The sequence below is a fragment of the Elgaria multicarinata genome, chromosome 1, assembly GCF_023053635.1.
Source record: "Elgaria multicarinata webbii isolate HBS135686 ecotype San Diego chromosome 1, rElgMul1.1.pri, whole genome shotgun sequence".
Lineage (NCBI taxonomy): Eukaryota > Metazoa > Chordata > Lepidosauria > Squamata > Anguidae > Elgaria > Elgaria multicarinata.
The window spans coordinates 45,969,514-45,995,015 of NC_086171.1; the positions used below are offsets into that span (position 1 = coordinate 45,969,514).

The 25,502-nt window shown below is 43.4% G+C and overlaps 1 protein-coding gene across 1 annotated transcript in view; it reads right to left on the reverse strand.

The window, feature by feature from the left end:
* CUBN (cubilin) overlaps positions 1-25,502 on the reverse strand; it is a 222,405-nt gene that overhangs the window by 708 nt on the left and 196,195 nt on the right. Inside the window, exons 59-66 of the mRNA XM_063147614.1 lie at positions 24,914-25,131; positions 10,588-10,793; positions 9,541-9,703; positions 8,831-9,039; positions 7,854-8,010; positions 7,545-7,723; positions 5,454-5,619; positions 2,934-3,169 (exon numbers count right to left, since the gene is read on the reverse strand). Coding sequence (XP_063003684.1) covers positions 2,934-3,169; positions 5,454-5,619; positions 7,545-7,723; positions 7,854-8,010; positions 8,831-9,039; positions 9,541-9,703; positions 10,588-10,793; positions 24,914-25,131 — 1,534 coding nt within the window. The remainder of the gene's footprint in view (positions 1-2,933; positions 3,170-5,453; positions 5,620-7,544; positions 7,724-7,853; positions 8,011-8,830; positions 9,040-9,540; positions 9,704-10,587; positions 10,794-24,913; positions 25,132-25,502) is intronic.

Sequence of the window (25,502 nt, forward strand, 5' to 3'; positions counted from 1 at the left end):
ATCCTACCTTTTTTCCTCCAAGGAACCCAAGGCCTCATCTACACCAAGCAGGATATTGCACTATGAAAGTGGTATGAAAGCAGTATATAAAAGGCAGGAGCCACACTACTGCTTTATAGTGGTTTTGAAGTGCACTGACAACTGCTGGGGCCCATTGAGACATACCATATACCACTTTCATACCACTTTCATAGTGGAATATCCTGCTTGGTGTAGATGAAGCCCAAGGCGGCGTACATAATCCTCCTTCTTCTCATTTTATCCTCACAACAACAAACCTGTGAGGTGGGTTGGGCTGAGAGTCACCCAGTGGGTTTCCATGGCCAAGTGGGGACTAGAACCCGGATCTCCCGACTCCCAATCCAACATTTTAACCACTACACCACACTGGCTCTCACGTGCTTTGCATGCAAATGGCTCAGGTTCAAGCTCTGGGAAAGACACCAGGATGAGGGCTGGAAAAGACACTAGGATAACAGCCACTCTGTGTAGTCAGTTCTGGACTAGATGGGCAAAATTATTGGTTCTTGATATAAGGCAGCTTCTGACTATGGTCCATGGTTCGGTATTTCACAGATGCTAAGAGAGGCAACAAGGTGCCTCTGTCGTCCCTGCACCAAATAGATAATCAGTCCTGTGATGGTTTTCATTCAGAATTATCCCATGCTAATCTGTTATCGAAATGGGTGCTGTGACCACAACCACTTCAGGAGATGCCAGATGCAAAAAGATGCAGCAGCTCTCTCCATCTTCATGTGGCACGCTGTTGCACCCACATTAAAGCAGATCTGAAAAAATTCTATCCATGTGGATCACTGTTACTGAATCACAGCCTCCATAGAGGTCTTGAGAATGGGACAGAGTTTGTTTTGCAAGATGGGTGGGGCTGTTCCATCCTCTTCAATGCCAAGCCATATTCTGGGCACACTGTGGCAGATCGATACAGCCTCACCATCAGAAAGCCCAGGAGCAATAGGATTGCACTCTGCCCAGTAGTGCTTGATGTAAGCTAGGCCATGCTTAATAATTCCCTATTGTTGAAATCAATGGGACTTAAAAGTGGTCCAATTTGTGTGGATCCTATCCAACTTCAATTGGATGTGCCATCTTGGATTGTGTCAAGCACTACTGGTAGCTTTCTGATGATGGCCCTGTGTATTAACTGAAGGTGGAGATATTCTGAGCAGGGTCCCTGATGAAGGGCTCATATGGGAGCTGCTGGTGATCTTTCAAGTACATGGGTCCCAAGCCGTTTAGGGTGCTTTGAATTGTGTCCAGAAACAAACTGGCATTTAAAACTGGAAAGATGCATTCCCTATTATCTGTACCAGTTGGCAACCCAGCTGCTGAGTTTCCTACGAACTGTGGCTTCCGAACAGACTTGAAAAGCAGCCCAACACTGCATCAGTCAGATTTTATCAGGGCATTTATAACCAAGCCAAAGGCGAGTCGTTCTAAGTGTGGAAGCCGATAATAGTTTTATCCATCATGAAAGGGGTAAGAGCTAGAATCCAGGTGTAAGGAGTGTATTTGGGACACAAAAAAGGAGCTTTAAAAAAAGAAAGGAGGGGGAACAATTTTACCACAACCCCACTAGATGTCACCCCAGTCTCTCAGTTGGAATGACTATACATTGGTCATGTGTATAACAAGTAGCAACAGAGACTCAAGCCTGGACGTCTTTATTATTATAGCTGAAAAGCTGAGTGTGGAATGCAATTAAAGACAACTGTATCACTTTATTTGTTCTGATTCTCCAACCCAATCTTCAGCTCAAATGCAAGTTATCAATCAGGCAGGAGAAAGTGACTTCCTCTCTCTTTATAAATCCCTCCCATGTAGTGGACCTGTTTCATCCCAGCCCATTCTTTGCAGCTAGCATCCCAGCTACCTATTGGATGCCTATTTGGTATCTTGTGGGTCAGAGAGAAGACAGAACCAATGAGACCATATCACCAGTCTAGTGGAGCTGACTGTGTGGAGGGACACTGTCAGGCTGCAGTCCAAAAAGGGGCAAGGCAGCCTGAGTCATCCCCTTGCTCATGTGATTTCCTCTCCACATGCTTAAATAATCAATGGCTCATTAGGCCTCATCTTAGCCTGGGCTGTGCAGTCAATCCTCCCCACCTCTAGATTAAAGATATTTTGAGCTCAATTTCCTAGCATTGCCTCTTCCTGTGTTTCAGTTCATTAATCTGCATTACTTAAATGAGTATAGTCTTTTGTGTAGTGAGGGCAGCGTTTTGCCAGGTTACTTAAACATGAAAATGGCATGAGTGTGAGGGAGAGGCACATTCCAACACACTCATCCTAATTATTGACAACTAATATATTATGCGTGAGTTTGCAGTTTGCTGTGTATTTCATGACTTTTTCCTGGGTCTGATCAAGGAACGATTTGTCCCCAAAACCGGTAAAACGAAAAGTGCGGGCTCTCAGGCCCAACTGGATGTCAGTCAAACTGATAACCCTGGAAGGTGTCCTCTCTCATTCCAGACATAGGTACTCTGCACATGGTCAGAGGCACTGAAAATAGGCTCTATCACTAAGCTCTGGTGTTCCCCAAATTCAAACCTGATCTTTCACAAGATAGTCTGCATGCAACCAAAAGCAAGTGTGAGTTGCTCTACGGCTGGAAAGCAGAGGGAAGCACACCCTGGCTTCTGCCACCAGCCAAGGGAACTCATGTCACTGGAAGGTTGTACTGCCCTGGGATTGCAAAAGGAAGGGGAAAGAATAGTCTGGGCCAAAGGAACAAGAGCTACCAACTGCTATTCAAGCAATATCACTAGCAAGAGGAGATCATCCCATCCCAAAGTACATTTAAATGCCTTCTTAGAGCTCACCACCTTGTTCTGGCCTTTTCAATATTTGCACTGCACTGCAATATTGCACACTGAGAAACAAGGTCTACTAAGAAGATTAAAACCTACCAATCCACAGTATGGTCCAATTGGTGTATAGCTAGTGTCTGGTCCATTATAGAGTTTCAGGTAGTTGCTGGTACAGTCCCCTGGATCATCAATGCTTATGAAAGCAAAGTTAACTGTAACAACCCTTCCTTTGGGGGCTTCGACTGTCCACTCACAGTCTGTCCGATTCGGATAAGAACCTGGATATTCTGGGCTGGCTAATGAACCAGTCTCCCCATATAAGGTACCACCACAGCCTAGAAATGGAAAACGCCTGTTAGTGTTCAATCTCCCCTTGTTTATATTAATTTATATACACCTGAGTACCTAATATGCATGGATGAAAAAGAGAATAAGGGATTCCCTTTCCCCACTGTATAGTCTCTTCACACATGTTATCTGGGCTCCACACAGAATATAGCAATGTCACTGGCTTGCAAGACTGAGGGACACAAATCCTTGTCCACCTGCTCTGATCTGCCTTTAGCTGAGCCAGTGAAGCATCAATGGGGATATAAGTGAAAGGCACTTTGCATATGTTCAGATGCCTTCTGCCCAGAGAGTGCCAGAGTTTTTGAAGTCAAAAGATGGCAAGACTAAATGAAGAGAAGGGGGAAAATTGGTCCCTAAAAGCCATTAGAGATGATTGCAGGCAGAACAAGATGGATAAAGACACGTTGCATAGCTAAAGTAGCGTGGCTTAATTCTCAGACATGTTAATTAAGCTCCATGGCAAGCAGGATGGCAGAAGAGCTACAGTATTTATTTTCATTTATTTATTTATTTGAAACATTTGTATCCCGCCCTATATCACTAGGATCTCAGTGCTCTCTTGTAGCGAAGGCAGTTTTGAATTTCAATGGAGAGAGATGTGTGTTTTGTCAGCATGCTAGTATACAAAGCTATTCTTTCTTATCAGACTTCCATTTCCCCAGAGATTAAGCCGTTCAATACAATTTCAAAAATTCTGGCTTTATTTCAGCCTCTAAACTCAAAGATCCCTTTGGTAGGGTGACCATATGAAAAGGAGGACGGGGCTTCTATAGAAAAGAGAATTTCAGCAGGTGTCATTTGTATACATGCAGCACCTGATGAAATTACCTCTTCATCACAACAGTTAAAGCTCTAGAGTGGCCAGTTACAAAAGAGGGCAGGGCTCCTGCAGCTTCAACTGTTGCGATGAAGAGGAAATTTCACCAGGTGCTGCATGCATACAAATGACACCTGCTGAAATTCCCTTTTCTATAGAACTGTTAAAGTTATAGGAGCCCTGTCCTCCATTTCATATGGTCACCCTATAAATTATAACGCATGGAACTGCCAGACTGGACCGGACAAAGGGCTGCCTTTGACAATGACCTGGAAACTTCAAAACATTGCCAATATTTAATCTCAGGAATTAGCCAAAGAGGGAGCACATAATGCAGGTGCTGAAATAGCTGCATTGGTTCCTATTTTGTTTCAGAGTAAGCACAATTATAAAGTGCTGGTTCTAAATTTTAACCTAATCTGTTCTGGCCCAGTTCACTTCAGGCATGGGGTAAGAGACATTTTTTCTGTTGAGGGCCATATTCCTTGTGGGGGTAACCTATTGTGGGGAGGGTGCAGACCAATGGTGGATGGGGCCAAAGCCAGTGGTGGGTGGAGTCAAAAGCAAACATTGGGAGGGCACTCCCTTCCATCTCGTTTTGGTCACCCCCTCTCTCTGACACTCCCTTCTCTTCGATTGATTGATTGCATTTATATCCCGCCTTTTATCCTCCAAGGAACCCAAGACGGCGTACATAATCCTCCTCCTCTCCATTTCTATCCCCACAACAACCCTGTGGGGTAGGTTGGGCTGAGAGTCTGTGACTGGCCCAAGTCACCCAGTGAGCTTCCATGGCCAGGTGAGGTCTAGAACCCGGACCTCCCAACTCCCAGTCCAACACTCTAGCCACTACACCATACTCTTTCTCTCCCACTTTCTCACCATCCAGTGGGCTGCTGGAAGAATAACAAAATGCTCTCGCCAGAGGTCTGAAGTGATTGCTTGCAGAGGGCTCCTGAAATTGAGTGAAGGGCTACTACAGATTGCTCACCCCTGACTTAAGAGAAACCTTCTCCCTTGCCATCCTTCTGCAGACATCATCAGAGGAGCTTTGTTCTAAGTCTGCTCTCTGATGGAGGTGTGGTTCCAGGGGACCAGGAGCAGGGCTTTCTGAGTTGTAGTGCCCATTCCCTGGCAGTAGCAAAATCTACTAGAGTAGTTCAGTCCTCACCTTCCAGAATTATTCAAGGTTTTATTATTTCCGCAGTGATTCAAATGTTATTTTACATTGATTAGTAATAGATGTTTAATCTTCTGCTCTGAGGGTGTCATTCTTAAGTTTTCATGGTTGTATTTTTTTAATTTAAGTTGTACATTGATTGTCGATTGGTTATTGATTTGCTCCTCTTTTAATAATTTGAAAGCTGCCCACCTTGTAAGTTCAAGTGGCAGGTGATATATGGAAATTGATTGGTTGATTGCTTGATTAGAATTGAAACTATTGTTGGTACCGGTTGGTGATGACGTCCAGGTAATTTCATATCCTTCATGAGAAATTAGGACATCACTTTTGAAATGTAGATATAGAACGTGGTTTTTAGGAAATACTGGATTGGGTAAGGTGTTTCCACAGAACTTGTCAATCAGTGGAGAGCTGGCATCACTACCATTTCTGACCTTTAAAAGAATATATATAAAAAGCATCTGTTAACAACAGCGAGATTGTCAAGGACGGATGAGTAAAAGGCCTTGCAACCAATGCAGATAGCTTGACTCATCCGTGTAACTTGTCTGAAACTGCCTCACTACACAAGCAGATATCTTTCGCCCTGTTTTAAGAGCTAATTCATGCGGTGGCTTTGTCATAACGGTGATCAGTATGATGTCAGAGTCATGACACCGCTCCTGGCAATGGTGGTTCAGGCAGACTTGTCACAGAAGATCCAATAACAGTAGCAGCAGCAGCGGCAGCCACAGCATCCTCTTAAAGCAGAGGCCAGGGAACAAGCCTGATCTGGAAGCTTTCATAGGTGTCAGGGAGTTCCACAGGGCCAACTCTGGCCTAGCATCCATCCTAGACCCAGACTATGTGATTAACTATTGTGGTAATTATTTATTAAAGGTAAATTGGGGAAAATGAGGCCTGATACGGATTGGATCCCTGGTGTGGGGATAGGGAGCCGTCACCCTTTGGCCCCTGCTGTGATCCTACTCTGCATTGGGGGCCCTACGCATTGCTGTCTCCCATTCCCTCTGAAGAGACGTTTATCCCAGTCCAAATAGCAGTGTGTCGTCTGCACCCACCTAGATCACAACCGCAGCAAAACGCAGGGATGCATAACCTCTGGTCCATGGGCCTAATCCAGCCCGTGGAGGTTCCACATCTGGCTCACGGAGCCTCCTTCTGTGTCTCCAGGGAGCGGGGCTTAGACTCTAAGCCCCTCTCCCTCCTGTTTTATCTCCAATCTGATCCACTCCTCGTAGTGCTGGCTATATCCTATTCTCCATGCCTCTCTTAGCCTTCAGCACAGGGAAAGGCAAAATAGGTGGGTTGTGGGGAGTGTTACACGTGCGGCTAGACCCACTGACATCATCCAGCCTGCGGTGGCATAGTGGGGGACAATTTGGCCACCACCTGATTTATGTTCTACACTTCCCAGTTAAAGTCTCCCAATGCTCCTACACTAGAATCATAATCCAGATCAATCCCACCCTCAACTACACCTGAAATGTTTTTAAAAGGCAGTAAGGGTGTGTTTCTATGGATGTTTAGACAGAATAAAGTCCTACAACTCCCAGCTTGCTCCAGGCAGCCATGCTGGATGGGGCGTGCTGGGAATTGTAGTAGCTTTTTCTGTCTAAACATGTATAGGCTTGTACCTTAAGCAACTCCGTGAGCCTTTCAGACTGAGGAGCAAGATAAAAGTATTTTATGTCCTGTTATTTATCCCTGGCCGATGGCAGGTTGGCCACTGTGTGAACAGAGCGCTGGACTAGATGGACCCTTGGTCTGATCCAGCAGGGCACTTCTTATGTTCTTAAATAAAAATATTATCAATAAATAAATAAAATCACCAATTGGATGAATGGTATCATGCCTAGTTTGCCTGGTTTTCCTATCCTTCTAGTTTCATCCTTTGGCCACCAGTCAAGTTCCTACCCTACATCTTCCTAGGAACAAGCTGACTGGTTGCCCAACATCAAAAGCGGCCTTTAGTCAAAAGAAGGTTGCCCACCCCTGTTCTAGTTCCAACCTCAAGAACTGCCATGGCCTTGAATCTTGTTGTGTGGATGGACTTATACTAGATATTATACATATATTATATTGTGATTGGCCTTATGAATGCTTAGATGTGTGATGAACCTATGGTGCCCCATCTGCTTCTTTAATGATTTCTTTAAATATAAATCAGGAAAATGTTGGGGACATTCAAAGCCCATCAGCACCCCAAAAGGTCACAAGGTCAAGTCAAATGGTTTGTTAGGCAACAAAATGGGGGCAAGTAAGTTAATGAATGAGGTAAACAGTCAAGGATGGAGAATTCCAGGAGGGCTGTGATCAGACCATTGGCAGTGCCCTACAATGCAGTCGGCTGACGTACCTCTAAGAAGTCATGCTGACATCCAAAGTTCTCTAGGTTAAAAGAATGGAAGAAGAGAGAGATGGTGTGATTCGGTGGGGATCGTAGAATAATGGTACAATCCAAATTATGAGGATAGGGATCAGGCCAGCCTGGGCTTTTCAGATAGCCAAAGGACTGATTGTATTCTCTGTTGCAGCCTAGGATGAGGAGGAAGGAGAAAAGTCATTTCTACTTTTAATAACACCTTCACACCTGGAGCTTTTTACTATCCATGATCCTCTGCCGAGCAGAGTGCAATACCAGTAAGAAACAGGTGTAAAACTTTACCTGAAGCTTGATAAGAGAAGAGAAGCCCACTATTAATCATATAGGCTTCTGATTTAAAAATGACCACGCCAGTTCGCCTATAAGAATAAAACTCAGGAATGGCAAAGTTTTCAGAGCCACAGAATCGGTGGACGCGATCGGCATGTTCTTGATTGCCCTGAAATGTAATAAGCACAAGCATTGTGAAATTAGCCTGTGGAATCCAAGGAAATTTCTTGCAGGTCATGACATATTGCTACAACAGGGTTTGGGATTTCTGTTTTTGGCCGGCTGGTTTTGCAAGGCTACTGCAGGGTAGAGTGCTGAGGCATCTGAACTGTGGCTTGCGATTGTCACAGGCGTGCAATGGTGAGCGCTTGTGTGACAAAAGAAGCTAAGTGAGGGCTAGGCAGCCTGCCACCTTCCAGGTGTTTCGCATTACAACTCCCATAACCCCCCACCATTTGACATGCTGGATGGGACTGATGGGACTTGTAGTCAAAAACATCTGGAAGACACCTAGTTGTCTACCCAAGGGACAAGCACTCCAGAGTAAGATACCCTACAAAACCACCAACAAGCCTCCTTTCCCACCCCTGCGTCCATCTCCCATTCTCTAGGCTCTGCATTTCCTTCCTTCAAAAAACGCCTTAGTCAATGAAAAAGAAGTAATACAGATAGGTTGGGCAGCCTCTTATATGTGGTCCAGCATTAGTGCATGGCACTGATGTTGACATTTCTATCCTTCCTTTCCCAGCATAGTCTATATGAAGTTTGCATGTCTTCACTCACCCAGGTATTGACTAGATCCAGACCATGGTTGCTGCATCATGCTCTACTACCCCTCATGCTGGGTGAAGTTGCTTCCAATTAGGATTACAATCTCACAGGCTTCCAAAACTGGGAATTGCCACCACCACAATCACCCTTCACACTGAACCACCCCAAGGAAGAACCGATACCTCTCACAGTCTCAGGAGAAAGACCGGCTGACTTACCAGGGGTGAGTCCTGGAACTCTAGATAATTCTGAGAGCAGTCTTGGCTGGCCTGGAGGTGGAAATTCTGTACTACTACTTTGACCTGTTGCTCAGGAGGGGCATCAATGACCCATCTGCAGAATGTAAATGGAGGATAGGGATTTGGAAAGTAGGGCGATGTTGCAGTTTGGGTGATGGATGTTGCATTATATATACCTCCACACAGTCCTGTTAGAAAGAACAACACAACAGCTTAATCTAGGCCCTTTCTACACCCATGAAAATGGAGGGATCATCTCTGCCTGGTCCTGGGATCCCCTGTGTGTCATTTGGATGCACAGGAACAATCCCGGGATGATCCCGGGGGAAAAAGCAGGTGTAGACATGCCCCTCGTTTGTAGGTCTATATGTACTCCTTACTTCAGTTTAGCTGTTCTATCTCTAACCCAACATGTTATGCAAATGACCTCCCCACCCCCTTCTCCAGACAGATAGATTTTACAATCACTTTCTCCTCCACTCAGATCAAGGCCTATTAACCCTTCTCTCAGGGCTTGTCTGGGGAGTTGGAATTGAATAAAATAAATAAATAAATAAATAAATCTCTGTACAGGGAAAAAAAAGTTCATTTCCCTCACAAACTTCTTAACTGACAGCCCTTAGTCCCCAAATTGCTAAAAGGAAATTAACTTCGAGATCCTCTGAGAAGAAAATTAAAACCATACTTACTATCCACAGTAGTATAGGTAGCATTGAAACCGATTCTTTCTACAGTTGTGTCAGTGACAAACTTAATAGTCAGGAAGTTGTCAGTAGAAAGAAAAGGAGCTGGAATGCTGGAACCACAAAATGTGCCAGCTAGAGCAGCATTTTCATTAATACCATCATACAGCTAAAAACCAGAGGGAGAGAGGGAGATTACCTCAATATGTCATGGTAAGTGTATCTTGCACAATTAAAAACTAGGTAAAGGATTGGTGGGTGTAGTTCAAGCATTCAAACTTGGCTGTATTTCAGGCTTCAGGACTAAAATAATTGGTCCAGTTCAAATGTGCCCTTAGATCCGTCCACTGTGTCCTCATGCCATTCCTTTCCCCCCTCTTTTTTTTTGCTGTGCCGCAACTGATAATTTCTTGGGTCAATTAACCATAGTTTCCCATGACTTTTGGACCAGGAAACTATGATTACCAGGATTGGAACAAAGCATGGTTTGAAGTTGAAACCACAGTGTGAAGTTGCTTGAAGAAACTAGTTTGTTCTCATCGTTGTAAACATAATTTTCTGGTTTGGACATAATGGGAAATGGTAGTTTATTAACCCAGGATGTTTTTAATTCTAGAGTGCCAGGAAGGGAGGAGGAAAGTGAAAGTATGGAGTGTCCAGACATAAGGCTCATGGTCATCTTGATTTAATAAGCCAAAAATATGTACATCCAAAGTGAGACAATTTCTCATTTTGATTTCATGTCAAGAAGAAAGCCATTTTCAATCAAGGCCAGTACCGGAACTTGAATTACCTTCAGAACCATCCTATCTATGTTTAGACAGGAAAAAGTCGTACAATTCGCAGCAGTCCCAATGCTGGGAATTGTGGGAGCTTTTCTGTTTAAACGTAATAGGCTTCTGCCCTTACAGTCATACAAAGCTATTATCTTCCCTTTACTGTCAGCGTAAGATAATGTCTGAAGGAAAAAGCAAACATGCACAATTTTTTTTGAAAGCTAAGGTCAAAAAGTGAATGTCACATTTCTTGATAAACACACATGGATGGTCTTACTTTGACATAGTCATATCGGCAGGTTTGCCAAGACTGTGCTTCCAGTAGAAAAGTGTTGAAGGTGAGGTTGATCAACTTGTTTATGGGTGCAACTATAGTCCACACACATTCTAGATCTTTGTCATATTTGCCGTCTTTGTTGGAGTCTGGAGAACCAAAGCTACCACTTGAATTCATCAGGTAGCCACCACAACCTTGCTCGGGACCTGTACAAAAAACAGAGATCTGTCAACTTACATGTTTGATATTGGTATTTTAAATGGCAAATTATATATTTTTCTGTCATGTTTAATATCTCTCTTTCCCCATTCCTATCTTGATGTTTATTATTAAATTGTTAATTTTTGGGACGAGGACTACATCACCTTTAACTTTTGTACAGGATTTGGTTGAACTAAAACCCTTTTTACACATTAGATTGGAAGTGTGTATGTGGGGGGCGGGGCAGCATTACAGACACTGACCTTGCTCCTGACTTCCATACATTAACGGCTTCTCTACACGAGGCTTTTACCATGCGCTCGTGATTTGTCTCTCATAGAAGTTTGTGGGTCCTTTACACGACAACATCAACCTCCAGGGCCTCTCTTGTGCTTTATAACCTTTATCCCATCTTTCTTCTTAATGGGGAAAATGTGGTAATAAATTTTAATGATGCTTTGAAGCACTCCAACAGCTGATGACTTAACGGAATCCTGCTATATCACATTGCCATCTATTGGCTGTATAATGAAATGTATAGAACTTGTGAACAAAGGAAATCCCCCCCCGCAAAAAAAAAACCCCATGTAAACATATGTAAAGGAGCCAATCTTAATCCTGCCAAGAATCTAGAAGTAGAAGCCCCAGTAAAGGTGTGGAATAAAAGTCTGGTGTAGTGAAGCCCTAAGTAAATGGTGTGACTAGACAATGCATAGGCAATAGAACTCTACACATGAGTGAGAAGGTAGGAAAAGCAGGGCTCCCAATTATGTGGTGGGGGCCATAGGAACATAGTCTCTGCTCACACCATTAATTAAATGTGTAGAGGTCAAGAGCAGGCACAACGCACATGAATGCATTACAGTACTCCACCCTCCATGCATGCAATGTTATGTGTGAAAGGGATGTAGAATAGCCTCCTCAGTGTCAGGTGATGACCTGTTTCCAGAACCAGATGAAGAAGACCTTTTTATTCACCCTTTTTTTTTTTAAAGTGGCTTGTGGGGCAGGGGGAGGGTGTGTGTTTTCCCTTCATAATCCTTTAAAAGGTGAGCTACTAATTGGTTTCATTTTTGCACCGCTAAAAAAAAAAATCAATATTTTAAAGCTGCATTTTACTGTTTTTGAATCGTAAATATTGTATTTTATCTAAATGTTGTATTTTATTCTTGGTTTCATAAGCCTCTCAGAGAACATATGTTATGGGTAGTTATATAAATATGGTAGATAAATACATAAATAGCACTGTGCTAGTATTAGCAATTTCTGGAGAGTAAGCAATTAATGAAAGCATATGTACCAATCTACCCTAGTATCTCAACCTGCAATACTATCCTGGTATCACTACAAAGCCAACATCACATATCATTTCGGAAAGTGTAACAGGATAGCTGATTTTTATGGTTGCACTTTATTACTAGAGAACCATCTGAAAAGTGTTTAAAAATAATTGTTATCAACTTTTTTGGGGGTATTAGTTGATTCGTACCCTTCTTTTCTACTAAAAAAAAATGGCACTCAAAGCAAAGCCTAAGTAATAAATGTAAACTGTCAGTTGTAATATTCAATGTTAGTCTTACATCGAGTAGACCCACTAACATGAGTAAGACTTAAGTTGATCACAACTAACTTAACTCCCATTCATTTCAGTGAATCTACTCTTTGTAGGACTAATGTTGGATACTACCGTAGTTTGTCTCATCCTTGGTACTTGATCAGGTATATTAAGATTTAGGATAAGGCTGTAAAGATAAGAATAAGTATTATAACTGGCAATAATCTAAAAGTTAACAGTACTTTTAGCTGCTCATCTGATAGGCCTGATTCTATGACGCTCCAGTCCTAATGAGCTAGGGAGGATGCCACTAGTTGGCTCTGGAAAATAACTTGTTAATAGATATTTCAAAAGTACCAGCTACCTCCGATTCAGATTGCGAATCTGGAGCAAACCGACCCGATCCTCCTCCACCAAAGGCGGAGGTGGATCGGGTCAGCTGTGGATCGAGGCGAAGCGGTTTGCCTCAATCCAGAGCTCCGAACACAGGGAAGGGGGCTCACCTGGCACCGCCGCCACCGCAGTCCATGCGCAACGGCGGCAGAGCCAGGTAAGGGGGCAGGGGGGCTCACCTGCCTCTGTCGCGGTCCAGCGCAGGCTTCAACTGAGGCCTGCGCCGGATCGTGGCGGAAGTAGGTAAGCGGGGGGGGAGGGGGCTTACCTGGCGGCGGTGGCACAGTCCATGCGGCAACAGTGGTGGAGCCAGGTAAGGGGGGAGGGGGGCTTTTTCAGCCCACATTTTGCCCCCCTTCCCCACTTACATGCCTTCACTGCCCGCTGCAGAGGCAAGTAAATAGGGAAAGGGGGGCAAAATCTTGATCTGCCCCTCTGGATCTCACTCTGCGGAGTGGGGGAGAGTCGGATCGACCCGAAGCGTATTGGCGCAATCTGAAAGTTGCAGATTGGGCCACGAAGCAGTTCGGGGGGCTCCATGCACAGCCCTACCAAATACACAGCATTGTCTTTTAGATTTCTTATAGTAGCCCAAATAGTAGCCCAAATTTACCCTACATTTTTTGTACAACCCATCTGCAAAATATTGGGAAACACAAAGAAAGTATTTTTAAAAAACACACACACAACAACAACAATCTTTTTCTTCGATGATAACTGAATTCATTAAAAGAAAAGAGAAACAAGTTTTAATTTAAAGTAGACTTTCAATCATGTCACAGGGTTTGCTTGGATTTTTTTTTTTTTTTTTGAACAATAGGAGGAGCTGTGTCTCTATTTTTAGACCCGTTAGGCTAATATGCCTGTTAACTCTACAAAATCCTTCTGGGATTGTTGTAGCAAATGAAGCATTTATATCTGTATGCAGGAGCTTAAATAAATCTTAAAATATAAGAATTCCTGATTACACATTCTTAAGTATTAGTGCTCAGATTAAAATACAGGCACACTTGTCTGTGTGCTTTTCACTTCATGTGAAAGAATACGTCACCCTAATGGAGTTGGTATGTTGATCGAACAGAGCAAAGCATCTACTATGATTGGCTGCCATGAAGGCCCACGTTGGATTAGAGCAAGGGTCCATCTAGCCCAGCATTCTGTTCACGCAGAGGCCAACCAGCTGCCTGTGGGAAACCCACAAATAGGAAAGGAGTGCAATAGCACTGTGCCACCCATGTTCCCCAGCAACTGGTATTGAGAGGCGTACTGTTTCTGTTACTGGAGGTAGCATAAAGCCATCAGAACTAGTAGCCACTGATAAGTGTTATTATTATTATTATTATTATTATTATTATTATTATTATTTATTTATTTATATAGCACCATCAATGTACATGGTGCTGTACAGAGTAAAACAGTAAATCGCAAGACCCTGCCGCATAGGCTTACAATCTAATAAAATCATAGTGAAACAATAAGGAGGGGAAGAGAATGCCAACAGGTACAGGGTAGGGTAAGCAGGCACAGGGTAGGGTAAAACTAACAGTAGAAAGTAACAGTAGAAGTCTGCACAACATCAAGTTTTAAAAGCTTTAGGAAAAAGAAAAGTTTTTAGTTGAACTTTATCCCCAATGAATACGTCCAACACAAAACTGTGCATTTGACACAAAACTGCCAAATGCACAGAACAAGTTGCACTGAATTTTGGTTCCTCATCCACCTTGTTTAAATATATGGCATCTGTATATGTTTCAGATTATCACACAAATGAAACAATTAAACATCAAGTTTTACAATTATTTAAAAAGAGGATTTCAGTGGCCGCGTTCAGACAAGTGGGGACAAAAGAACCCAATGTGGGTTCTTCCCTGACCCTGTGTATGCCATGTGCGCGCCTGAGATTTGCATAATTTCCCATGATGCAACATGGGTTGCCATGTCATCCAAAACCAGCACGCGGTGCGGTGCGTAGCTTCTCACCCTCTCACAACTCCTACTGCAAGCCATGGGAAGTGGGGTGGTAAGAAGCCACCCCTGGCGTGCAGCACACTGGGTTCAGGTGATATGGCAACCCATGCTGCATCGTGGGTAATTATGCAAATTGCGAGCTTGCAAGTGGCATGCTCAAGGGCGAGGAAGAACCCACAATGGGTTTCACCCCCGCGATTGTCCAAACCAAACCACTTCGTTGAAGCAAAGTAGCAAGACCAAGAACATTCTATCTCAGCAGTAGGATTGCACCTGGTTACCTGCAGGTAATTTTTACTAGCACAGATGACAAGATAGTGCTATTATGAGGCTGTTTACAACAAGAAGTGAAAAATGTAAATAAATTAGAGGCACCCATTATGCTCTATGAGATTTTAATGTTCTATACCAGCCTTCTCCAACCTGGTCCTGGTCCACTCCAAATGTTTTGTACTGCAACTCCCATTACCCCCACCATTATGGCGAATAGTCAAGCATAATGGGAGTCCAGCACCAGCATGTGGAAGGCTGTACTATATCGTAAAGTTTATCTGTAATGTATATAGTAATAACATATCCTTTCAAAAGTTCTAATGACTGTCAATAGAAGAACTGGGTTATGGTGCAGGGTTTGCTCTTAATCTATATGTGTATTTCAAAACATCAGTATAGAGACTATGAGGATGTAGCTGTGGAGGGTTTGATCTATGCAACGTTTGGAAGTGTTGTCAATTGTGCAGAGAAAGCTGTTTGCATGGCGACCCACTAGCAATGTTCTAACGAACAGGGGTAAATCAGGGCAGAACCTGCTGCTGCTGCAATCCCACTCTCCCTGAATGCAGGTTCAGATCTTGAACATCTCTAAGGGGATAATGTGCCTTTCAGAAGTACTAACTCTAAAATTAGAAAAGAAAACACACACACACACACACGAGCATTTCAGAATTGACACCACCGGCATTGTTTCCCAATCACATCTGGATGGGTGCGCTCTTGACTAACTTCAAATGTCTCAACTTGGATATCCTGGTACATTTTTAAGGCTAGAGTTGAAGCATTACAAAAGATAATCTTGTAAAAACACACACACACCAAACTAGCGCACTGACCCTGGTATTATCTCAGCAAGCATGTGCTTGAGGCATCTGCACAACACTTAAACTACAATTCCTGATGTAAATAGGCAATATGAAGCTTGCAGGCTGGAAAACGCCAAATCTAAACATGAGATGTGCTATCTCCAGTATTCGAGGCAGTAAGCCTGTGTGCACCAGTTGCTGGGGAACATGGGTGGGAGGCTGCTGTTGCACCATGTCCTGCTTGATCATCCTTGGCCGATGGCTGGTTGGCCACTCTGTGAATAGAGTGCTGGACTGGATGGACCCTCAGTCTGATCCAGCATCAGGGCACTTCTTACGTTCTTACATTCTTATGCTTGGTTTTTTGCCTTTCCTGGTCAATGGCGTAGTATTTTCTGTTTCCAGAACGTTATTCTACATCAGGATACGGTGCTTGCTGCTTATCTCCACCTATGCTCTATTTGATGCATGGTTGCTGGTGAACATATTAAGGGAGGCATTAAAGCAAATAGGAAGCAGAATACAAGTTCCTTTTCAATAAAGCTTATCTCTACCCTACTTGAACTTTTTGTCATTCCCAAAATAGTAAATATATTTTTTGAGTTCTAGCTTACCCCCTCTTTTGTAACAGTTTAGAATCTAAACTTTAGGTGGTCCTAATAATAAAGGTATTGCCTTACTGTGGCTTTTGAATTTTTACAAAATGCAGTAACTGGAAGAGGCCATAAATATTACTTTCCGCCTCTTGCACATAATGTTTCTTTTATTGTAACCCATCACAAAATCTGCCTTTCTTGCAACCATCTTCCAGGGCTGACTTGCTTGGAACTGATGGAAGGAGGCTTGAAGCCAAATATCAAGCACTGTGATTTTGGCTTAACTATAGCTCGAGTATGCTGTGACAGCAATATTACAGCAATGATGCTTCTAGCCCAAAGTAGAAAACTGATATTTTTATTAAAGCTAAATTAACAGAGTAGTAGACATAGCATTAGTTGGAATGGCACCAGCAGTATTCATGAAGGAATGATGAAAGAGTTATTATTAAGGCAGAGGGTTTTTCCCCCCATTCAAAGCATGCATAATATTCAGCCCCACTGGAGATAATTGAAAATACTTGCAGTTCATTATAAATAGATCTCTGGTAAGGAAGCGGGCCAGCATGTCAAGTCAAATACAGAGTGCCTCTTATCAATAGCTCTTGCTTTGTTTTCTTTGTCCCTCGGCCCCACAGCATTAAAAGAAATGGTCCAAAACATCAAAGCGAAAACTCAAACCCCCAAACTCAAAGACAAAGGTGAATAAACTAGAACCAGACAAATCAAGTAGATGATGATGATTTACATTTATATACCGCCCCATAGCTGAAGTTCTCTGGGCAGTTCACAAAGACTAAAAGACTGAACATTAAAAATCAATATACAAAATTTAAAACCATAACACAGCTAACATTTAAAACAATTGTAAACTCTCAGCCAGGCCAAAGCTAGTTCTGGAGTCTCTTAAAACTCAACATATGCTGTTAAATGCCTGGGAGAAAAGAAAAGTCTTGACCTGGTGCTGAAAAGATAACAATGTTGGTGCCAGGCGAGCCTCATCAGGGAGATCATTCCAGAATTGGGGGCCACTACAGAAAAGGCCCTCTCCCTTGTTACCATCCTCCGAGCTTCCTTGGGAGTAAGCACCCAGAGGAGAACCTTAGATGTTGAGTGTAGTGTATGGGTAGGTTCATGTCAGGAGAGGCATTCCGTTAACTCAGAACTGAAGAACTTCACCCAAGGATTTGATTGGCTAGTAAAATTCAGAGAACATTCCCCTCCACACCAGTGGAGGCTAGTGGCTGCAATGTCAGTGGGGCAGTGAATCTGGTTTGGGTTTCTGTCAGAACCTTGGATAGCTCCTTTAGAATTTCGACTGCTTCTGACTAAAACCTGGAGTGAATTCACAGTGCCACTGACATCAGAGCCACCGGCCTCCACTTATCCCCTCCACACTCACACACGCCTCTGTTCCCTTAGCTCAGGGATGCAGAATTTCAGGCCCAGGGGCCAAATCCAGCTGTTCCAGGGGCCAAATGCAGCCCTGCAGATTTCCCCATATGGCCCCATCCCCTTCCCCGGCTCCACCCCCTTTTCCTCTTACTACCAATCATCCCTGATTCAAAGAGGGACCATGGCATTCTGAAAGAGGAGGGTTTAAGCCCACCCCACCCCAATTTTTTTCATGATTTTTCTCCATTACCACCCCACAGTGGTGTTAAAAAAGAAAAGCACATGTCCATACTGCAGATGTGGGGTGTGTGGAATGTCACCAAAAAATGGGGGGGGGGGGTTTATAGAAAAAGTTTAAATCCTCTTCCAGAGCACCATGGTCCCAATCCAAATCAGGGCTGTATGCATTTACAGGAGAGTACAGGAAGCTAGTATGTGTATCACTCCTCTATGCATGCTTTAATGAATGCTTACTGTGGCCCTTGGGAGGCAAGGCAACATAGGAGCAGCACAATGCTGGGGGGGGGGGAAGGCCACCCCAGGAGAACCAAGCAGTTAGGACTGCTCCTCCTCCTCCTCCTCCTCAGCAGCTGCTCAGGGGTCAGCAATGGAAGGCCACCCCAAGGCACTAAAGCCCCACTAGTTGCCTTTCTCCCTCTGGTTTTCCCTTGCAAACCTAGTACTTGCTCCACAGCATCACGCTGCCCCATGTGTAAGTAGGAACCAAATGGTCATCTATAACTGGCTATCAAATGCAGAAACGCTAATGATAAAATATGGTGGAAGTGTTTAAGGGAAGTGTGCAATTACTAATTGGGCTGCTATAGGACACTGATGACAGTGAATTGCTATATAGCTAAGGAAAATAAGTGAGTGCCATTGAAAATTTCTAGCAAGAATTCCTAGATAAATGAATCATAGAATCATAGAAAAGTAGAGTTGGAAGGGGCCTATGAGGCCACCAAATCCAAACCCCTGCTCAATGAATATGCGGATGTTTAGATATGGGTAGCCTGATACTGTGACGGTTTCCCTAGAAGCAAATCTCAGTGGAACTTAATTTCATGAAAACATGCATAGGATTGCAAGTTATGATTATAAATATGGAATGGAATAAAATCTTATTACATAGAATACTGAAGTTCTGGGAATTTGAGGAACTTCCTTATCTATTGTATACTAAATTCAGCTATGAAGCCAATATTAGATCACAGAGATTTTACTTTGACAGAGATGATTAACATTCTGATTAACAAACTAGCTAAAAGTGGGCTAGATGGAACAACTATTAGGTGGATCCACAGTTGGCTACAGAATTGGACTCAAAGAGTACTTATCAATGGAACCTTCTCAAACTGGGGAGAGGCAACGAGTGGGGTGCCGCAGGGCTCAGTCCTGGGCCCAGTGCTCTTCAACATTTTTATTAATGATTTGGATGAGGAGGTGCAGGGAATGCTGATCAAATTTGCAGATGACACAAAATTGGGTGGGATAGCTAATACCCTGGAAGACAGAAACAAACTTCAAAGTGATCTTGATAGGCTGGAATGCTGGGCTGAAAACAACAGAATGAAATTTAATAGGGATAAATGCCAAGTTTTACATTTAGGGAATAGAAACCAAATGCACGGTTACAAGATGGGGGACACTTGGCTCAGCAATACTACAAACGAGAAAGATCTTGGAATTGTTGTAGATCACAAGCTGAATATGAGCCAACAGTGCGATATGGCTGCAAGAAAGGCAAATGCTATTTTGGGCTGCATTAATAGAAGTATAGCTTCCAAATCACGTGAGGTACTGGTTCCTCTCTATTCGGCCCTGGTTAGGCCTCATCTAGAGTATTGCGTCCAGTTCTGGGCTCCACAATTCAAGAAGGACGCAGACAAGCTGGAGCGTGTTCAGAAGAGGGCAACCAGGATGATCAGAGGTCTAGAAACAAAGCCCTATGAAGAGAGACTGAAAGAACTGGGCATGTTTAGCCTGGAGAAGAGAAGATGGAGGGGAGACATGATAGCAGTCTTCAAATACTTAAAAGGTTGTCACACAGAGGAGGGCCAGGATCTCTTCTCGATCCTCCCAGAGTGCAGGACACGGAATAACGGGCTCAAGTTAAAGTAAGCCAGATTCCGGCTGGACATCAGGAAAAACTTCCTAACTGTTAGAGCAGTGCGACGGTGGAATCAGTTACCTAGGGAGGTTGTGGGCTCTCCCACACTAGAGGCCTTCAAGAGGCAGCTGGACAACCATCTGTCAGGGATGCTTTAGGGTGGATTCCTGCATTGAGCAGGGGGTTGGACTCGATGGCCTTGTAGGCCCCTTCCAACTGTGCTATTCTATGATTCTATGATTCTATGTCCAGATGGAGGATGATAAAAAAATATATTCTGAGGCCAGTTTGAGAAACGGAATATCTATCAAGCCACAGATATAGGCACTGTAATGATTTCTAGAATACGTCATCAGTGTTGTCCAAAACGACATTTTTATAATACAGATGAAACACAAAGTAGTTTACTTCTAAAAATACAAAACTGAAACCATTGATTTGTTTTCTATAATAAACTTGTCCAAGTGGAACAAACCTAATAACATGCAGATACTAAATCGAAAATACCAAGATGCTGTTTTTATTAAAAAGGAGGTATTTTTCCCCAGATGCTGGAAATTACTTCCTATAGCTCCTATTTCCGTTTAAGTCAACAAACTGATAACCTCTCAGTAAAATCACAAAAGAATGGAATAGAAATAATAATTTTGGGTGACATGATTGGTGTGAACATTCTAAGTAACCACAAATGAAAATGGATTGATTTCTGAAAGAAGGAAGCAAGACTTAAGACTACGCCAAATGAGTTTACCATTTCTGTTCACCTCATTCTAATAGTTAATTAGGGTCACCAACAACATTAAGCAGAACATTATAATCACATTATCCAACCTTGCTTCACTAATATAGTCACAGAATAATGTACTCATCATTATACATTAATGAAGAATTGTGCTTCAGATTTGCTGTACGGATGTTGTGCTAATACAAAATCTCTTGGGGTTTTTTCTTGTAGTGGAATAGATGGGAGTTCCTGTTCAGATTAATTTTATACAGACTTCCTGTTTGCCTCTTTACCTGCTCTAGATTTAAGCAGAACTCTTTATCCTCTCATAAAGAAGTGGTACAAAGTATCTTGGATTGCTACTTCACCCTGGCCAGGTTGTAATAGGTAATGGGACTGTGGCTCACTTGTAAATATCCTCTTCTATAGGTGCCAGTTTCACCCAGCATAGGGCCTATGAATGAAAACCTAACAATGTAGTTAACTGGACTAGAAATAGGAAACCCAGATCTTTACTTAACAAAGAATTGACTGAGTTCAGACAATCGCAGCAGGGGGGAAAGCTATTGTGGCTGCTCCCCTCCCCCAGCTGCACATGCTATGTGCACAAGCCCCATTTGCATTATTCCCCATGTTAGCATGTGGCCCAAATCCAGCACATGCCATGTGTGTGTGTGTTTGTTTATTTATTTATTTATTTATAGCATTTATATCCTGCCTTTTTCCCTCCAAGGAATCCAAGGTGGTGTACACAAACCTCCTCCTCTCCATTTTATCCTCAAGACAACAACCCTGTGAGGTAGGCTGGGCTGAGAGTCTGTGTCTGACCCAAAGTCACCCAGTGAGCTTCCATGGCTGAGTGGGGACTAGAACCCGGATCTCCTGACTCCCAGTCCAACACTTTAGCCACCACACCACACTGACTCTCCTACCCAGCCTTCAACCCATGAAGTGCAGTAGAGAATGAAGGTGGATGGGATGTCCCCTCTCCTGCAGTGCACAGAGTTCAGACAACACACCAACCCATGCTGGAATAATGCAAATGGTGTGCATGTGCAGTTTCTTGTACCACTGCAGTTGTCCAAAAGCACCCATTGCCTCTAAGCTGTCGATGGAAACTATGGGTTGAAGTAGGTTTATAAACCATGGTTTGGAAATAATTTCTGGTTAGCATTGACTGTATTCCCCCCCACCCAATTACATATCATATGGTTATAACAAATCAGGGAAAAGCAGAGACAATCTGTGCATTGGGGAGGGAAGGCAGGATCCAACGCTCAGTGGCATGTTTCTCACATCCAAACCATTACCTTCCTAGAATAGCTGACATTGTTTTCTGGGATCGCCACCAGATGTTTCATATCGAAGGTTTCAGAAGTTGCTGATCTGAGATACATAGATGATTGGTTCATGCTTTATGTCAAGGGTGGGGAAATCATTTTAGGTGGAGGGACTGGACTGAACCAAACTGAACCCATCTGCCAACAAGAAGATGTCAGTGGGTGGGGTTCCTCTGATCGCCTCCAGGTCCCAAGCTTTGTGCAGCATGCATCACCCCCAGCATCTGACAGCCCTGGGAACAGTGGCCGCTTCTCCCAGTGCCCTCATTTCTGCTACTATACACTGGGGATTTTTCTGCATGCTACAGGGCTTGGGGACCAAGCCCCAGCTCCTGGAGGAGGAGGCTCTGTGTGTCAGATGGGAAACCTTTGCAGGCTGGATTCGGCCTGTGAGCTGGAGATTCCCCTCCTAGGTTTTATGTCATGATGGAGAAGAAGGATCCTCAGAATGAAAAGAAATGTGGCTCACAAATAGCCTCAACATGTTGTGAAATGAGTCTTAGGGCTTCTCCATCTTTCAGCCTTACTGGGGCTTTTTCGTCCAGAGTCTTTGCGAGTTTAACAATCAGCATAATGCATGCACTCCCCCCTCTCACTTGTTTTTGCTGGTTCCTTCTCATATATTTCATTTATAGCGCCATCAGATGGTGCTGCTTTCTTGCATGATTTCATTTTATTACAACATTTCCAGGTTTTTATAAAATGGCGGATTCCCACTTGAAAATGGTGAGAGAGGCATCAGAGGTTGACCACGTCATGAAAAGGACCCACAAACTTCTATGAGCAACCAATCACGAGCGTGCAATAAATCACTCATGTAGGGAAGCTCTTAGGGCTCTTTTTGACCTTGAAGATTAATACCTAACAGGACAGAAACATCCTTCGAACTCCAAGACTTTCTTCAAGTGTTGAATCCTTTAAAACAAGCATCTAATAACTAACAGGAAATGAAAGATCACCATCTTGTTTTATAAGAGAGTAGATGGGCAACATTTGACATCTGCAATCCTTACCAAACTACAAATTGTAGAAACTGCAGTGGAGAACTATGGGAATGTGGTGCTTGGCACAGAACACAGTGCTCAGATGTACTCCCTCATCTTTTATGTTTCTTTTAGACTGTAATGAATGAAAACCAGCTACTAACTGTGTGGGGGTGGGGGGTGGGTGGGTAAGGCATGGGGTGGGGTTACAATGATTCAGTATAAGAATATGTTTCTGCTACACCACAAAGGCTTTTTCATGTCAACATATCTGGAGTGCGCACTCTGCAAACCCTTAAGAGTTACCCCCCCCCCAAAGTTGCATTAACAGAAGAATAACTTGATGGAGAATATGTTGTATTTTTTATCAGTAGTTATTATCAGCTTATTGCTGATATATTCCACATGCTTTGCTATAAAAATGGCAACTCCTCTGGCATGACTAGTCCCCATCACTGCATACTGGAGACCAAAATATGAATGAGATAAAAGCTTTTTTCTCTAGCTCTCCTGCCTTAAAAGTTTCTTGCAAAAAAATATGGTGGAGGGCTTCCGAGGTGATCAGAAACCCTCCGCCTTTTAACCACACACCCCAATCCCCAAACGTTAAGGATGAATCATAACATTTAAAAAACAGGATTCGTGTTCTCTCATGGTTTCCACATGTGGCATAAATTAGGTGCCCACATGAGGCACACATCTAGTTCAAATCTACTAAGGTGCTAAGTGTTCCTGGATATTTAGCCTAATTTTCCACAAATGAAACACCTAAGCCAATGCAGAAGAAATATGCACAAATCTGACATCAGAAATGGCAATATTCAAAGACCAGTGGGAGAACACTTCAGCCTCCCAGGATACTGTCACTGACCATAATGTGGCCATTATGGAGCAAAGAAACTTTAAAAGGAGATTGGAGCAAAAGTTTGCTGAGTTACAATTCATCAAGAGGTTTAATTCTTTCCCCAGGGGCCTGAACTGGGATAAAGAATGATGGTTGTTTTTAAAAATCACACTACATGTGTAAATTGGCTTACCTAGTACCGGGATGTTTGTGTTAACAGCGACAACTGCACTGTGAATGAGCACTGTTAATAATGTGATTATCACTTTCTGCATTGAATTTTCTTCTGACTTTGCTGTTTACAATTCTTCTCCCCTCCACACACACCCCACTACCACCCAACCACCATATGTACTATACATAAACCCCAAACTCTCTATAATACTGTATGCATCTAGTGAACTGGAAGTCTTTAAGTGCCACAAGACTCCTCGTTGTTTTTACCAGAATGTAATATTCGCCTGCTCTGCATCTAGCAGTATTTAAGTATTTAACACTCTCATGCACGCCTAAGAAGCTTTCCCTATAACTCAGGGGTGAGGAACCTTGTTTCATTGGCGGCGGCATTTCCTTGCTGGTAATCTATTGGGGGCTTCATGTCAGTGGTGGGCAGGGCCACAGTTAGGGTGGCCCTATGGAAAGGAGGACTGGGCTCCTGTATCTTTAACGGTTGCATAGAAACAGGAATTTCTGCAGGTGTCATTTGTATGCAGGCAGCACCTGGTGAAATTCCCTCTTCATCACAAAAGAGCCCTGCCCTCTTTTGTATCAGGTCAAGAGAGCTGTGCTCCTGCAGCTTTAACTGTTGTGATGAAGAGGGAATTTCACCATGTGCTGCATGCATACAAATGACACCTGCTGAAATTCCCTTTTCTATACAACTGTTAAAGGTACAGGAGCACTGTCCTCCTTTTCATATGGTTGCCCCTCTCTTTCCCTCCCTTTTCTCTCCCTCCCTGGCCAGTGGGCTCCTGGGGAAGGGGCAGATCTCTTTTGCCAGGGGTGTGACCTTGGCAGGGGCTTTTTAATTAAGCGAAGGGCTGCTGCCAGTCCCCCCACCTGCCATATCTCTTGCTATTTCATCAGAGCTGGCTTGTATCTAAGGTGCTAGGATCTATTCGTCTGGATATCGCTTTACCTATTGTCTCTCTGAAAGATGCTTTCCACCCGCCGGCTGCTTCGTAGGAATCTGTCTTGAACACTAGGAGCAAGACATTTGAGGAGCTCTTGATAACGGGAGGAAGGACTGAGCCGCAGAATTTCCCAAGAAGTGGAGAAATGATGTTTGGGCCATCGTACACAGAAACGTAATCGTTGTTACAAGATGAAGAGGGTTCAAGGTGGAAGCTGTTGAATCTGTAAAATGCATCAAACAGATCACTCATTTGTGAAAAAGAACTGCAAGAGATATAAGCTGAGTAGCTGGGCATCATGGAGGCAAGTGCATTCCAACTTTAAGCAGTACTTGATCTCTACTACGAGATGATCTGAGGCTGAAGGAAAAGCACTTGACTGTGCAGAACATCCCAGTCCGATGCAAGTTTAGTCACAGATATGTCCCACTGAGTTTAATAACACTGACTTCCCAATGAATGTACCTAAGCATTGCAGTCTAACATTGCATCTGAACTCACTTCTGAGTACAGTTGCATAGGATTGGCCTGCAAGTCACGTAACCTAGGCGCTTTGGCATTGAAAACAGATGGAAATGCGTTTTTGTTGTTGTT